Source organism: Telmatherina bonti (assembly GCF_933228915.1).
Source record: "Telmatherina bonti genome assembly, chromosome: 16".
In the NCBI taxonomy this organism is placed as follows: Eukaryota; Metazoa; Chordata; class Actinopteri; order Atheriniformes; family Telmatherinidae; genus Telmatherina; species Telmatherina bonti.
This window is the reverse complement of record NC_136614.1, coordinates 11,796,857-11,812,619: the sequence shown is the minus strand read 5'-3', so window position 1 is coordinate 11,812,619 and position 15,763 is coordinate 11,796,857. Positions and strand designations below refer to the sequence as shown.

The following is a 15,763-nucleotide window of genomic DNA, read 5'->3' as shown; positions in this document are numbered from 1 at the left end:
CTCCAGTCCTGGATGGCCGGTATCCGGCAGATTTTTGTTGTTTCTCTCTACCAACACAGCTGATTGAAATCAAATGGATCCAGCAGCTTCAGGTGGGTCGGAGCATGGAGACAACAAAAACCTGCAGGATAGCGGCCCTCCAGGAGTTTGACACCTGGGATGTAGACAATCATTCATTCATTAAAATAACTGCAGTAAATGCCATTTTTAAATGACCTAAATCCGTTCCGCGGGCCAGACCGAAGCCTCTTGCGGGCTGGTTTTGGCCCCCAGGCCTTATGTTTGACATCCCTGAGCTAAAATGACCTTCCCACCATCCGTGGCTCCACAAAGCCATGCGGTGGATTTCCAGTGTGTACGTACAGTATCTGAAGGGCAGAGATCTTGTCTTTGAGCACTTCCTGTGCTTTGTTGAAGTCTGACAGCATGTTCTGCGTCTCCCTGCTGTGGGCGGCGCTCAGCTCCGTCAGCTCCCTCTCGTGCCGCTTCGTCAGCTCCTGCTCGTGAGCCCTGAGGAGAGAAAAAAAACAGTCGGCTGAGTTTCTGAGACGACTGACATCATTGAAAGCTCCACCAACAGGATGAACTCGGCTCGGAGTTTGAAGACACAAACCTGGTAAATAATGACTGAATCTACGATAAAATGACGATTTAAAGACGCCTCTTCTAAGCGGTTAAACACAGATCCTCCATTCAGGTGAAATGAAAAGCAGAGACTGACTAAAAGCAGCCTGATAGTATTAATGGCCTGATGTGTAAACAAGAGTCTGCGTTGTAACTGGTCAATTTACTCCATAAGGGTCACATCTTCTTCAATTGGCTTCATTAAAGACCTTTTAACTCAAATCTTTTCTGCAAATCAATCGTTAACAACTGTTAGAGGAAAAAGGGACATAAAAAACAAATAAAAGTCGCTTTTAAAATCTACTTTAAAGCATAATCTAATACAAGTACCAGCACATTTGTTCATTAGTCTCATTATTTAGTGGAAGGAAGGATGGAAAGGACAGATTGTTTTTACTTTAAGCTGATCTTAACTCGTCTTTTCCTGCCTGCGACCCTCCTCCCCAACATCTTGCGATATAAACTCATATGTGGTGCTGTTGATGTTAATGTGACATGTATGATAAATTACAGGGAGAGACTGTCACAAAGCAACACACAGAAGTCACCGCTGAGTCAGTCCATGTGTTTAAGATGTCGGTTCTGAAACCAGGAGTGTCTCATTTGGCTGGATGGCTGCCTGTCTCCCCTCTCCTTATCCCACTTCCTAATTAGCACTCTCTCGATTCCTGCCCTCGACCTTTCTCCTCGTGTCTTAGTGAAGGAGCTGAGGTCGGACACGAGGAGAGAGGCGGCGCGGTGACGGATATTTAACAAATGAGACGTTGCTTCTTGGAGTCGTTCTCTCGGACTGATGCAGATTAAATATGAAAAATGCCAAAGCTGCATCATGTGACCGTTTTGGTGTTGCAGTAATTAAACGTATCTTCTTTCCTCCTGGTACGCTGAAGGATGGAGGCGACAGTAAATCTGGCTGTGAATGAAGGAGCTGCTTCATATTTGTTTGTTTGTGACTTGTTGGTACACTGATATTCATTATGCACACTCCTGGAGCTGCAGCTTCCCTGCAGCGTCCCGAGGCTGAGAAACGGCTCTCATAACCACTATTTCAGCCCGGATCATCGAGCTACAGCGGTGTTTTGTTTCAGGGACACCTTGTCACACCCCTGCATTTCAACCAGAGGTGCAGCATTCATCCAACAAATCCAAGAGGGAGGAAAATGAAGAGAAAAGGTGACAGAAATAAACAAGAGTCAATATCTGGCTGACTTTTATTGGCTGGAGAGAGCTCAGAGAAGAGACAGGAAGCAAGACAGATGCTGAAACAGCAGATGTTGGGGAGCGCCACAGTGACGGTCGGCTAGCTTCAGAAAGAAGCAGAAGAATCTCTCTGCAGCAGACTAACAGGATCAGAGAGCAGTATAAAGAAATAGGAACAAATCTGATGCAGGACCTGATTGATGCATCTGAACCTTCAGCAGATTTATCACATCGTAGGGCTTGGCGATATGATGCTAAATATTGTTTACGCCACGATAAGGTGCTTTACGGCAGTATTTTACATCAAGATGCACTTTACAGCATGCACGCTGACATATATATAAACAAACAGGGAGGAAGACGGTAGCAGACGTGTTTCAGAGCAGGATAATTCACTAAAAGATGACCAGCCAACCAAAACTGATGAGCTTTTTCCTATAAGAGATGGAATTTCTGTTGCATGGATGCAGTTTGGACATAAAAAGACCGACATGGAACCGACAACAGACTAGCTCACAGTCCCAACAACGTCTCCGACACAACTAATTAATTTTATTCTATTCTACAGTCATTTAGCAGCCGCCTTTATCCAAAGCGACGTACATACACACTCCTATCTCAACAGGCACATCAGTGGGCTGCTGGGGGTTTTAGTGTCTTGGCATTTAGTCAGGGGACGCCTGGAATCGATCTCCCAACCTTCCAGTTGGAAGACAACTGCTTTTCCTGCTGAGCTACAGCCGTTTTATCTCCTGCGCAAGAATCAGGATAAATAATACAGAATAAAGAATAGAGTCAACGAGCAAAAGCAGCGTCAAGTGGAGGCGAAAGCTCAGAAAAAACTCCAGATGTAAACGCTGCAGCAGGTATTTACCTGTGGAACATCATACGGCCATAGTTCCCCCAGATGGAAGGAGATCACTGCTGCTGTTGCCTAGCAACATCTGACACATAACTGATGACTGACACAACATCACACAAACAACTTTATATCGTTATGCTTATCGTTATAGGGATATAAAATGAGCGATATCGGGATATGAGATTTGGTCACATCGTCCAGCCCTAACTGATGGCTGTCAAGAAGCCATTCTAAAGGAAGGAAAAGAGGAGGAGGAGACTGGAGGATGCCTAATGATACAAAAACTAGGTGGAAAATCAGTGTCTGATGGAGAGATGGAAGCTCCCCGGAGCAGGACTGAAGCAGCACGGGTCCAACAGAGGAGCAACTAAAAGGCAGCTCGCATCTAAAGAGAAGCTATGAACAGAAACCTGGAGAACTTCCTGAAGACCTCCTGAAGAAATGACGAGACAGCTTGTCTAAAAAGGCTCAGGATGAAGAATGAAGTTGCTCAGACCAAACACTGACTTTCAGACATGTCCGCAGAGACAAACCGTTCATCTTCATTGGTTAAATTAAAGTCAGGATGAATTACACGGTGCAACAAGACTGCATTCAGTCAAAAACAGAAAACCTCGGATGTGCGATTTTCCCACTAACAAATAACCTCACATAACGTCATGTTTGTAGGAGGAAGAAAAACCATTCCTCTTTGTGTAGCTGTGCAGCAGTCCTCGCTTCCAAAGCGTCACCACGGTGACGTATGATGTGACTCAGAAATCTTCATACTAGGGCTGAAAATAACGATAATTTTAGTAGTCCAATAATCTGTAAATTATTCTGTGCTGCGTCATCTGTGCTTCCAGTTGACGCAGCTCTTTTTACTGGTTCCAGTATGTTCTACCCCACTCTCTTCATCTGCATCATATGAATGTCCCCCTGATTCCCAGTCAGTCACAACATAATGTCCTTTACTAAGTTAAAAGAACGACTCCTGAACCAGATGAATATTAAATTTAAGCTTAACAGCTTACTACTAATTTATGTTGAAACATTCATACTTAGCTACAGAGTCATATCCAAGCTGGACAGAATTTGCCTCAAAAGGAAAACAAAATAAATATTCTAACATCTTAATTTTTGTATAATTGCATTGAAATGATTATTTACATCTTGAAAAAGCCTGTTTTATAGGTAAACAAGGTCCAGAATCCTTTGAAACATTCCTGAATCCAAACGGTGATCCGGATCACCAACATTAAAGTGGAACTATTATGTGCATTTCAGGCTAATTTATTTTTATTTCTGAGCCCAGAAGGGCTGGGATTGATGGAGTTATTGTCACAAATGGCTTTATTTACTTCAGACCGACCCTCTCCGTAGGCTGTCAGATCAGCCTGCGGGCAAAATGAGTGGATTGAGACTCTTCCGCATTAAGCCCCGCCTCCCGCCACTGCACTACATCGGGAGCGCGCACCGCAACTGCTTTCACCGTCATTGTAACATCTCATAAACAGAAGGATTAGGCTAATATGAACTCAATAAAAAAACAAAATACAATGTCAACACACAGCATACAGCCCTACATGTTGGAACCTGAATCAGAGCCTGAAAACGAAGTGGAAAACAGCAACCCACAGCAACGAATGCAGCAGGATGTCTCTCTTTGGTGAACTCACCAGCCATCGTTGGAAATAACTTTATCCCACGTTTTCCACCCGCCTGATGTATTTGTACATGCCCTTGTTAACCAGTAGAAGGTAACCAATCACCGAACCTTATCCCCCGGGACGTCACAAGGATTTCCAAGTAGAAAAAACTCTCTAAAACGACGCGTTTTTCGTCACCATGGAAACTGAACGGAGAGTGTGCTGGAACTCAAACTCAAACATGCGTTTAGGTGATAAAAAACGGTGCCGTTCACATGTCTGATGAGGATTCAACACTGTAACACTGTAGAAAGCTCAGAAAACTTAATCAATTCTTCCTTTTCATATTTCCAACAACTCCTGAACATTTCATGAAAATCTATCCATAACTTTCTGAGTTATCTTGAACAAACAGATAAACGTCTGTAAAAACAGAAGCTCTTTGGCACATCACTACTCGCTAATGCTAAGCCATGACTCTGGGGTGCTTTCGTTTCTAATGCATCCTTAGTTCATACTATTGTCTAAACAGACTCTATCTGGACCTGCAGACTCTGTAAAGCCCAGAGACACAAAACCGAGACCACCACGGAGGAAACATTGGCGATGTGAGGAAAAGAGACACATCTGCATCAGAAAAATCATTAATTAACAACAATGATAATATGCAGCGAATAAGGAGCAAATCTGACATGAATGAAGTGTTATCTATGAAATACATGCAGGAAAGGTGTCATAAATAATTCATCTTCTTATGTATGTTCTACTAAAGGATTTGCAGTGGCGAGGAAGCGACTAGCGGTACGCCGATGCTGGAAAAAAACGGGAGATGATAATAATGAAACAAGGAGAAGGAAAAAGCCTGAAGTGAGGAGAGGAAGAGGAGGGAGGACATGGATGTCTGTCTGCCTCTCGCTCTGACTGGGACAACTCTCCCCGAGGGGCGCACATCTCATCTCTCCCTTCTTCCTCTTTATTTATTTATCAGCCTATTTTTATCCCCGTGACCAGAATTCAGACGGAGAGTTAGGTAACAGAAGAAGAAATGTGCTGCGCACGAGCCCATCAGCGAGAGGGAGGATGTGGGAACATGAAGGCGAGCCGGGTACAAATTAACCGGGACAAAAAAGAGAGAGACAAAAAAATACGGGATGATTGATCAGGCGGAGGAGCCGGAGAACATTAGCTGCGCAGAACTTCTTAAAAAATTGATATCATGCAGCAGGGAACAGAAAATTACACAGCAGAATCCTGAATTACTCTCACGTCGGCTAATCAATACGTTGCTATAGAAGCAGGCTGAAACTGTGTGTGTGTGTGTGTGTGAGCTGCCTGGTTCATGCTTTTCTTCCCTCCTTTCATCTCAGAGTAATGACATTAAAACTCAACTAAAGATGTTGTGGGTCCCTCTAATGGCAGGTCTGCTGCTGCTTTCTGTGTGGGCCCTGATCTGCTGGGCTCAAAGACGGCCTGAAAATGTCACTAAGTGCTTTAAAAGACCAGGAAGGATCGTTTAATGGCTTCGTTTCTGGGATGCCACGACATGCTTCCTGGAGCCTTTCAGAGAGGGGTCACATGACGTTGATGAGGGATCCTACACCTCATCACACCTCATCTGCCTGGCGAAACTGAAAACCAAGATGGAGGGGAACTCTTACCGGATCTGCTGGTTGGCTTCACTGCGGATCTTCAGCACCTCCTTCCCCTTCAGCTCCAGTTCTTTTGTCAGGGTGCTGATGTTCTCGTTGAGCGTGTGGATCTGGTGGTCCAGCTGAGCGATGTGGTTCTTCCTCCGGGACACCTCCTCCTGCAGCTCAGAGATCCGGCCCAGCAGTTCACGCTCCTGTGAGAGAGAGCGGTACAAAAACGGGATGAATGCGTCCAGATCTGAGGTGAGTTTGGCAGGCGAAGCGTTTTGTGCATGTTGGCAGTGGACCTGTTACGTGCATCACTTGTGAAAACTTGTGATCCCTGTTACCTCTCCAGGTGTTTAAAGTAGCTGAAGTGGAGATCTGCCTACCCCGGGTTTTACTGGCTGCTTCAAATTCAGATGCTCCAATCAGCACTAGAGCTTACCTGGAGGCCGTCACTCTCACTGTTTTGCCTTAGTTTGTTCATGTCATGGTGGAACAGGTATGTGGGGAGGCATGAGGACCAGGTAAGTTGGGGCGCCCTTTACATTTCCACACGTAGAGAAAAAACTGTATGGACACACGAGGGGCTAGAGGCTGTTGCCACCCCTTGGATATGTTTTGGTCTAGCTCTGGTTATTAGATCCGTTAGGTTGGAGTTTCTTTGGTTTTGTTTTGGTTTACAGGTAGAGTCTGAGTTAGGCCTCGTTTTGTTTTATTGTTTTCTTTGAATTTGGCACAGCCTAACGTCCCGTCCTCTCCCACAGATTCCATAATCCCGCCAAACCTGTAAATAAATGTTACAATCCTCCATACTTGTCTCCATCTGTGGTTGTCAGGTTGCACCCCTCCCAGGGGACGTAACAGGACACATCAATATTTCCCAGTAGGACAACTGCAGACGAAACTTAACAAAGATCCTGACGTGTCCATGTGACCAAACTGCGGAGATGTGATGGAAAGCAGGAAGAAGGACGGCACGATATCAGAAAACACTGACATTGGGATTTTTCTAACCTTGTGATAAATATCGCCACATAAAACAATACAGAAGTTTTAACGGATGACTTGAATATTACTTTAAACCAAATGATTCATCCTTATGAGATAATATGATGATCTTTTGGGTGCCGTTTTGATTAAAATTGGGATTCTTACGATTCTTTGATATTGCTGATTTTTGTAGAGACTAAAAACAAAACAAAAAAAATGTACAAAACTTTATTAGCTGGTCATTTTTCTTATTTCCAATTAGGAAAAAAAACCATACAGTAGCCAGACCATCAGTCTGCTGCTATAATGCCCAAGAAGACAAGTAAAAAGATCAGTAAAATCAATAAAAATCACAAAAAAATTTTTTTACAATTTTTTTTATTTATTTGAAAAAAAAGGAGTTTTTTTTTTTTTTTTTTTTTCTTTTTTGTCTTGTCCACCTTTTAAGCAGGCACAATGATTTTCTGAATGCTGTGTTCTGCTGGGAAAATTCAATTGCCAAGGGAAGCATCATAGATATAATGATCCCCTCGATATTCTGGATTCTTATTTTAGTTTTCTACTTATTTTGCATAATTTCTTGTATTACAAAGTTTGTATTGGTGGACCGGAGAGGATAGAAGAGAGACGGAAAGAGAATCAAGAAGAAGAGAAAACAGAAAAACATCTTGTAGAAAGAAAAAGAAAGAATAAGAAAGAGAACAACCTGCATACATACATAAGCACACATCCGACCCTTGCTTTAAACTATGCAGCAATCCTGCCATCTTATTGACAGTTACCATTGATTTGACCTCTTTTTCTGAATGTTACACGCGTAGCTTGTGTCTGTATTTCAGCGTCACTCTGTATAGTACTTTTACTGCTTGCTTTTACTGTGCCAGGTCCCGAATACGCGTTTCCTATTACAATCTGCACACATGAATTGAGACATAATTACACGTGTTTTCTATGTTATGTACATGTTGGGTTCATGGACTCTTAATTAAAGGGAATATGATAAGTAATTTAGATTTGTTCTTTTTTGCTTTAAATGTGAAGCACTTGGCGCCACATTTTCATTGTCTGAAAAGTTCTTTAGAAATGAAGATTGTGTTTTACCAGAAAAGTTTGTTTAATGTCACTGGAAATAAAGCAACCAGCGTGTCAGGTATCCTAGATGAGATCCTCCGACACTGCAGGACGTGAGATGTGACCACTGCACACATGCACATTGTTTAAGTGGTAACATGTAAATTGCCTGTTGGCCAGGACTCCCTTTAGAAAGAGGTTCTTAACCTCAGTGGGACTTTCCTGGTGAAATAAAGGTTAAATAAAATAAAAACATTACGATGACAGTGCTCAAATGATATATCCTGCAGCTCTCGTCAAAGGGAGCAAAATCTTAAAGAGAACCCCCCCTACAAACAAGAGGACCCAACATCATGAAAGACTCTCCGTTGCCCACATGTTGGATGTTTTGAGATGCGTAAGGATAATCTGTAAAATCTAGCACCAGAATCTTCAGCCTGCAGACCAAAACGTTCATTAAGAGTTTGAATAAAAACATATAATATGCTGCAAAACACGGAGTTTATTATCTAACAAGCTGGTTATGCAACATATGGCTCTGAGTTGGACTCATGTCGGAGTTTGTTTCAGAGACGAAGCATGAATTCAATCATTTTGTCTGTTGCGTAACTACATAATTAATACAAGAGGGCTTTACGAACAGCTCGGCTCTCCAACCTGCTGAATGGCTTCATGTAAACATGACCAACACTTCAGATTACTCACGGCCACCTGCTGGGCCGCTCTGCGTTTCTGTCGAGGTTTGAGAAGAAGAAAATGAGCAGCGAGTGAAGGACGCGTGGGCTTAATGAAGCGCCCACATAAAACACAGCCTGCCTTCACAATGACTCCATTATCACATCGTCACTTTAATATATGACTCACAGCTTCTGAAACTTTAAGTTTCCTTCTGTACACCATCTGCAGGTTTTGTTTTCAGCAGAGTCTAAAAGCTGTTTGTGTGTATGTCGTTTTTTTTAAAGATAAATAAGACATTTACGTCCCAAACTGCCAAGTTTGTAATAAGACACTTATGTGCCAAATTATTATAATTAGAGACCTGACTGAAGAGGCAATATATAATCTGATGACTCTCACTCGAGTGCCACTTCACTCCATGAGTTAGATTAAATATTGTCGAGTTATTGTCTGCTAATGCTTCAACTCGCTGCAAAAATCTCATTCAACCTGCCAAGAGCAGAGTTCATATATCCAAAATCCATACTCTTGTGTAATCACCTCATATTCGCAAACTCCTTTCTCTGCCTGGCATCTTAAACTTCATGTTATTGGTTGAGGCTTCAGGTCCACAAGCCTGACAGTGGAATTAGACACAAAAAAGACGATGAAGATGGATCTTTAATGATGAATTTCAATCCTTTTACTCTCCATTTCATCAGCGCTCTGTCTGGAAGGAAAGCTGGAACTACGACTTGCTTACTTTTCAGTTCTGATTTCCTCATCGAGATTAACAATGGGACTGATTTCTGACGTGGGGTCACAGGGAGCAAGGAGTTTTCTGACCATTAGACCAAAAAGTCCTGACAGAACCATCATGTGGTGCCTTTTTATGGGCAAACTACTTACAGACAGCAGTCTGTATAGTACATACAGTAGCTTTAACTTGAAAGAGGGTGGAAACAACTCTGGTGGACATCCACAAGATCTCTTTCTCAGAAAACAATGATTGACAACTCAGTAGTCATAAAAAGACTTTTTCAGCAAAGACTTCAGAAGATGCTGTTTATGTATTATTAAACTTATTGACTAAAAGTTTGCAGCGGAGAGAAAAATCCTCCAAACTGTTAGATAAATAGACCAAAACAGATATGTTAAAAATATAAACAAAAACAATCATGTGACACATATACAGCCCCCATCTGTGGAGTAACTGGACAAATAAAACTATTATTAGCGTTAAAGCAGTGCAACAGAGATGCCGCTGAGCTCCTGCATCCTGAGGATTCGACACAGGAAGTTAGTTAACATGCGAAGAGGGTTTCAGCATCAGAAACAAAGAGCTGATGTAAACACACTAAACTTAAATGCAAATGCAGAACTCAACAAAGTAAATGTCAAAGCACACGCCAAACTTTTCCATATTAATCCCTAAAGGACTTTTTGTGTCAATCAAGGTCTGTGCTGTGAAATCCGCTGGCTTATTTCAGAGCAAGAAGAGAGAAACAGAACTAAAAATAGCTGATGGAGAGAAGGGGGAAGCAGAGAGGATAAAGTCACTTCCAGTTCAGGATGACCAAATGGTGACCTTCTTGCCTGAGACAGATAACACAACTGCAATGTTCCCAATTCAAACTGCGTGTCATCTACTCACTCCGTCTTCACATTTTCATATCCGAGTGTCTTTGCAGCCAGAAAAATGCCCACAAAGCAAAGCTTTCACACACAGGAAACAAGCACACTGCCAGACTGTGTGTAAAAGGAGAAATGATGAGGTTGCATATGAAAAATATATCTATAAATACAGACTGTGAAGGGAAAAGGGACCCAGGGTTCGACTGATAACTTTATGAACTGTGCTTTTAGGTGCAGCTGAGGTGTTGAGGGGGATAAGGTTTGGTGGTCTAAGGATTGGCTCTCTGCTTTTTGCAGATGATGTGGTTCCGTTTGCTCCATTAGAGCTGTGATCTGTTGCTGAAGTGACTCGCAGTCGAGTGTGAAGTGCTTGGGATGAGAAGACCACGATCATCAGCTGGAAAATGGTGAGGTGTCCTCTACAGGCCGGGAATGAGGTCCTGCACCGAGTTCTAGTCTGTTGGGGTTTTGTTCACAAATGAGGGAAGTATTAATGTGTGATGGACATGTAGATCAGGATGATGTCTGCAGTGATGCGGACTCGGTAAAGATGAAGGAACCAAAGGGTGAAGATCTCGATTTACTGGTCAGTCTATGTTCCCCTCCTCAGTTATGGTGACGAGATGTGGGTTAGTTACAGAAAAAAATGGTTGTGAACAGAACAGATCTGCACAGCATGAGCTGGTTCCGCCTTACAGAGAGGATAAGAAGCTCGGTCATCCGGGATGGGCTCGGAGTAGAGTCACTGGTCCTTTGCATTGAGGAGGAGATGAGATGGTCAGGATAGATGGACTAACGGATGGATGGATGGATGGATGGACTGACGGATGTATGGATGGGTGGATGTATGGATAGATGGATGGACTGATGGATGGATGCATGGATGGATGCATGGATGGAAGGATACAAGGATGGATGGATGGATGGACTGATGGACGGATGGATGGACTGATGGATGGATGCATGGATGGAAGGATACATGGATGGATGGATGGATGGATGGATGGATAGACAGATGCATGGATAGACGGATGGACGGACGGACAGATGGATGGATGGACTGACGGATGGATGGATGAATGGATGGACTGACGGACGGACGGATAGATGGACTGATGGATGGATGCAAGGACAGATAGATGGATGGATGGACTGACGGATGGATGGAATAATGGATGGATGGATGGATGCATGGATGGAAGGATGGATGGATGGATGGATAGATGGATGGACTGATGGATGGATGCATGGATGGAAGGATACAAGGATGGATGGATGGATGGATGGATGGATGGATGGACTGACGGACGGATGGATGGACTGATGGATGGATGCATGGATGGAAGGATACAAGGATGGATGGATAGACAGATGGATAGATAGACGGATGGACGGACTGACGGATGGATGGAATAATGGATGGATGGATGAATGGATGGACTGACGGACGGACGGATAGATGGACTGATGGATGGATGCAAGGACGGATAGATGGATGGATGGACTGACGGATGGATGGAATAATGGATGGATGGATGGATGCATGGATGGAAGAATAGAAGGATGGATGGTTGGACGGACGGAAAGATGGATGGATGGATGGATGGATGGACTGACAGATGGATGGAATGATGGATAGATGGATGGATGGACTGATGGATGGACAGATGGATGGATGCATGGATGGAAGGATAGATGGACGGACGGATGGATGGATGGACTGACGGATGGATGGATAGATGGATGGATGGACGGACTGACGGATGGACGGACTGATGAATGGATGGATGGATGGACAGAGTAAGATCTTGTAAGTGAAATGATAAAAAAAAACAAAACACACAAATATCTCCACTGAGGATGAAAAACAACGAGCTGGGAAACTTCTACTTGTCCTCTCTTATCCTTCGTATATGATCATAAAACAAGCCAAAATGCAATAAAACTCATCGAAGTGAGGGTAAAACTCAGGGAAGGGAACCATCGGGGTGCTAACCGCACCTCTTCCTGAGCAATAAATCCAGTTTCTGTATCTGAGCGTCTAACTGAAACATCCAGTAAAAACAAATAGATCGACATTTTGCTTCTCGTGCTGCAGATTTATCTTGTCACTGATAGACAGTAGTTTTTACTGACTCCCCCTCGCCTTGGCAGCGAAGGATGAGGGGAACTGCTGGTGGGGTACGGGGTGGAGAGTTAAAGACAACCAGCTGTGCTTCTTTGTCAGAACATCTGAATCACAAGAAGAGGAAAGAGGAACCCATGGTGCTGGGGGTAATTAGGATGATTTCCAAGCTATGGTAAGGAGGCTGCCTGCAGTGAAGTTGTGATGTGTGAGCGTGTAGCATGTGATGCTACATCATCCCAAATTGTCCCTGTTCAATTCATTTATACAAACTACAGCAAACCAAAGACAGCATCTTAATACTCTGTCACTTTCTCTGCATCCTCAAAGAGAAAATATTCAAGGTGGATGTTTCCAGGATACAAGAGATAATTTAGTAAATTTGAGCCATTTTCTTGAGATAACAGTCTGTAAACATCTGGGAACTGAAGAGACCAGCTGCTGGACTTATGGACTAACAGCTGCTCAACTGACTGGAAAACTAAATGGTAAAAAGCAACAGCTGGAAAAACGTGTTGAAACTCATTGCCTTGTTGGTACCTGACGTCCTGCGGGCAGGACACAACAAATAATAAATATGTTTTTCACCCACTCCTTTCCAAGTGCCAAACACGTTACACACCACTGGAAAGCTGAGACCCTTGATATCTGATTGGCGTATGCCACCATAAATATGTTCAGGCAACAATCATAAATGTAAACACTTATCACTGACCAGCAGCCAATGCAGTTTATCTCTGAACTTTCTGTACTCCAGGAACAGATACTGGAACAAAAACACTCCTGTTCCACCAACACAGGTGTAGCAAAAGTACTACAGGATACTAATACCGATCCACAAAAAGGTTTTCATCCATTAAAAGACATTTTGGTGAGAAAAAAAAAAATCATGATTTTAAGTTAGTTAGCAAAAGATCAGTGACTTGGGATGAAAAGAGCACCTCAGAGATATAGAGTCTCTCAGTAGAACAGATGAGAGGAAATTGAAAAATCTTTTGACAGCGGCAGCTACAATAAATCAGGCAAATATTCCTAAACATTAAACCGAAAAGACACTGAATATTTCACCGTCTGTCCAACACAATATAATCTCAAGATTCTTGCTTCATTCAGTACAGCTGGAAAGTATTATTAATATTTGAACCCAAATGGTGTTTTGTTATTGGACTTCTGTGCTCGTCATGGATTGTCCATAACGAACACCATGTTCCAACATAAGAGTGTCCATATGTACACCTGGCATCAGGATTCCCTGGGCCGCAGTTCGATGATCGATTTTGTAGTCGTGTCGTCGGACCTGCAGTCACATGCCTTGGACACCCGGGTGAAGAAGGGGGCGGAGCTGTCAACTGATCACCACCTGGTGGTGAGTTGGCTCAGATGGGGGGGGGGGGGGGGAAGCCGGTCAGATCTGGCAGGCCCAAACGTGTTGTGAGGGTCTGCTGGGAACGTCTGGCTGAGTCCCCTGTCAGAGTGAGCTTCAACTCCCACCTTCAGCAGAGCTTCGAACATGTCCCGAGTGAGGCGGGGGACATTGAGTCCGAATGGGCTGTGTTCCGTGCCTCTATTGCTGAGGCGGCCGGCCGGAGCCGTGGCTGTAAGGTAGTTGGTGCCTGTCGTGGCGGTAATCCCAGGACTCGTTGGTGGACACCAGCAGTGAGGGATGCCGTCAAGCTGAAGAAGGAGTCCTATCGGGCTTTCTTGGCCTGTGGGACTCTGGAGGCAGCTGATGGGTACCGGCAGGCTAAGTGGCATGCGGCTTCGGCTGTTGCCGAGGCAAAAACTCGGGCATGGGAGGAGTTCGGCGAGGCCATGGAGAAAGACTTCCGGACGGCTTCGAGGAGATTCTGGTCCACCATCCGGCGGCTCAGGAGGGGGAAGCAGTGCTCCATCAATACTGTGTACAGTGGAGGTGGGGAGCTGCTGACCTCAACTCGGGACGTTGTGGGTCGGTGGAAGGAATACTTCGAAGACCTCCTCAATCCTACCAACACGTCTTCCGATGAGGAAGCAGAGCTGGTGGACTCAGGGGTGGACTCTCCTATCTCTGGGGCTGAAGTCGCTGAGGTGGTCAAAAAGCTCCTTGGCGGCAAGGCCCCGGGGGTGGATGAGATCCGCCCGGAGTTCCTTAAGGCTCTGGATGCTGTGGGGCTGTCCTGGCTGACACGCCTCTGCAGCATCGCGTGGACATCGGGGGCAGTACCGCTGGATTGGCAGACTGGGGTGGTGGTCCCCCTTTTTAAGAAGGGGGACTGGAGGGTGTGTTCCAATTACAGGGGAATCACACTCCTCAGCCTCCCTGGTAAGGTCTATTCAGGGGTCCTGGAGAGGCGGGTCCGCCGGATAGTCGAATCCCAGATTGAGGAGGAGCAGTGCGGTTTTCGTCCTGGTCGCGGAACAGTGGACCAGCTCTATACCCTCTCTGGGGTCCTGGAGGGGGCATGGGAGTTTGCCCAACCAGTCTACATGTGTTTTGTGGACCTGGAGAAGGCATTCGACCGTGTCCCCCGGGGGCTCCTGTGGGGGGTACTCTGGGAGTATGGGGTACCGGACCCCCTTGTACGAGCTGTCCGGTCCCTGTACGACAGGTGTCAGAGCTTGGTCCGCATTGCCGGTAGTAAGTCGGATTCGTTTCCGGTTAGGGTTGGACTCCGCCAAGGCTGCCCTTTATCACTGATTCTGTTCATAACTTATATGGACAGAATTTCTAGGCGCAGCCGAGGTGTTGAGGGGATCCGGCTTGGTGGCCTCAGGATTGGGTCCCTGCTTTTTGCAGATGACGTGGTCCTGTTGGCTTCATCTGGTCATGATCTCCAGCTCTCGCTTGAGCGATTCGCGGCCGAGTGTGAAGCGGCTGGGATGAGAATCAGCACCTCCAAATCTGAGACCATGGTCCTCAGCCGGAATAGGGTGGATTGCCCTCTCCGGGTCGGGAGTGAGGTCCTGCCTCAAGTGGAGGAGTTTAAATATCTCGGGGTCTTGTTCACGAGTGGGGGAAGGATGGAGCGCGAGATCGACAGACGGATCGGTGCGGCATCTGCAGTAATGCGGACTCTGCGCCGGTCTGTCGTGGTGAAGAAGGAGCTGAGCCAGAAGGCGAAGCTCTCGATTTACCAGTCGATCTACGTTCCTACCCTCACCGATGGTCATGAGCTGTGGGTCGTGACCGAAAGAACGAGATCTCGTATACAGGCGGCTGAAATGGGTTCCCTCCGCAGGGTGGCCGGGCTCCCCCTTAGAGATAGGGTGAGGAGCTCGGTCATCCGGGAGGGGCTCAGAGTAGAGCCGCTGCTCCTCCGCATCGAGAGGAACCAGTTGAGGTGGATCGGGCATCTGG

The 15,763-nt window shown here is 45.2% G+C and overlaps 1 protein-coding gene across 1 annotated transcript in view; it reads right to left on the bottom strand.

The window, feature by feature from the left end:
- Positions 1 to 15,763, bottom strand: part of fam184ab (family with sequence similarity 184 member Ab) — a gene marked incomplete at both ends in the record, with an annotated part of 199,826 nt that overhangs the window by 25,375 nt on the left and 158,688 nt on the right. Inside the window, 2 exons of the mRNA XM_079254953.1 lie at positions 364 to 510; positions 5,973 to 6,157. Coding sequence (XP_079111079.1) covers positions 364 to 510; positions 5,973 to 6,157 — 332 coding nt within the window. The remainder of the gene's footprint in view (positions 1 to 363; positions 511 to 5,972; positions 6,158 to 15,763) is intronic.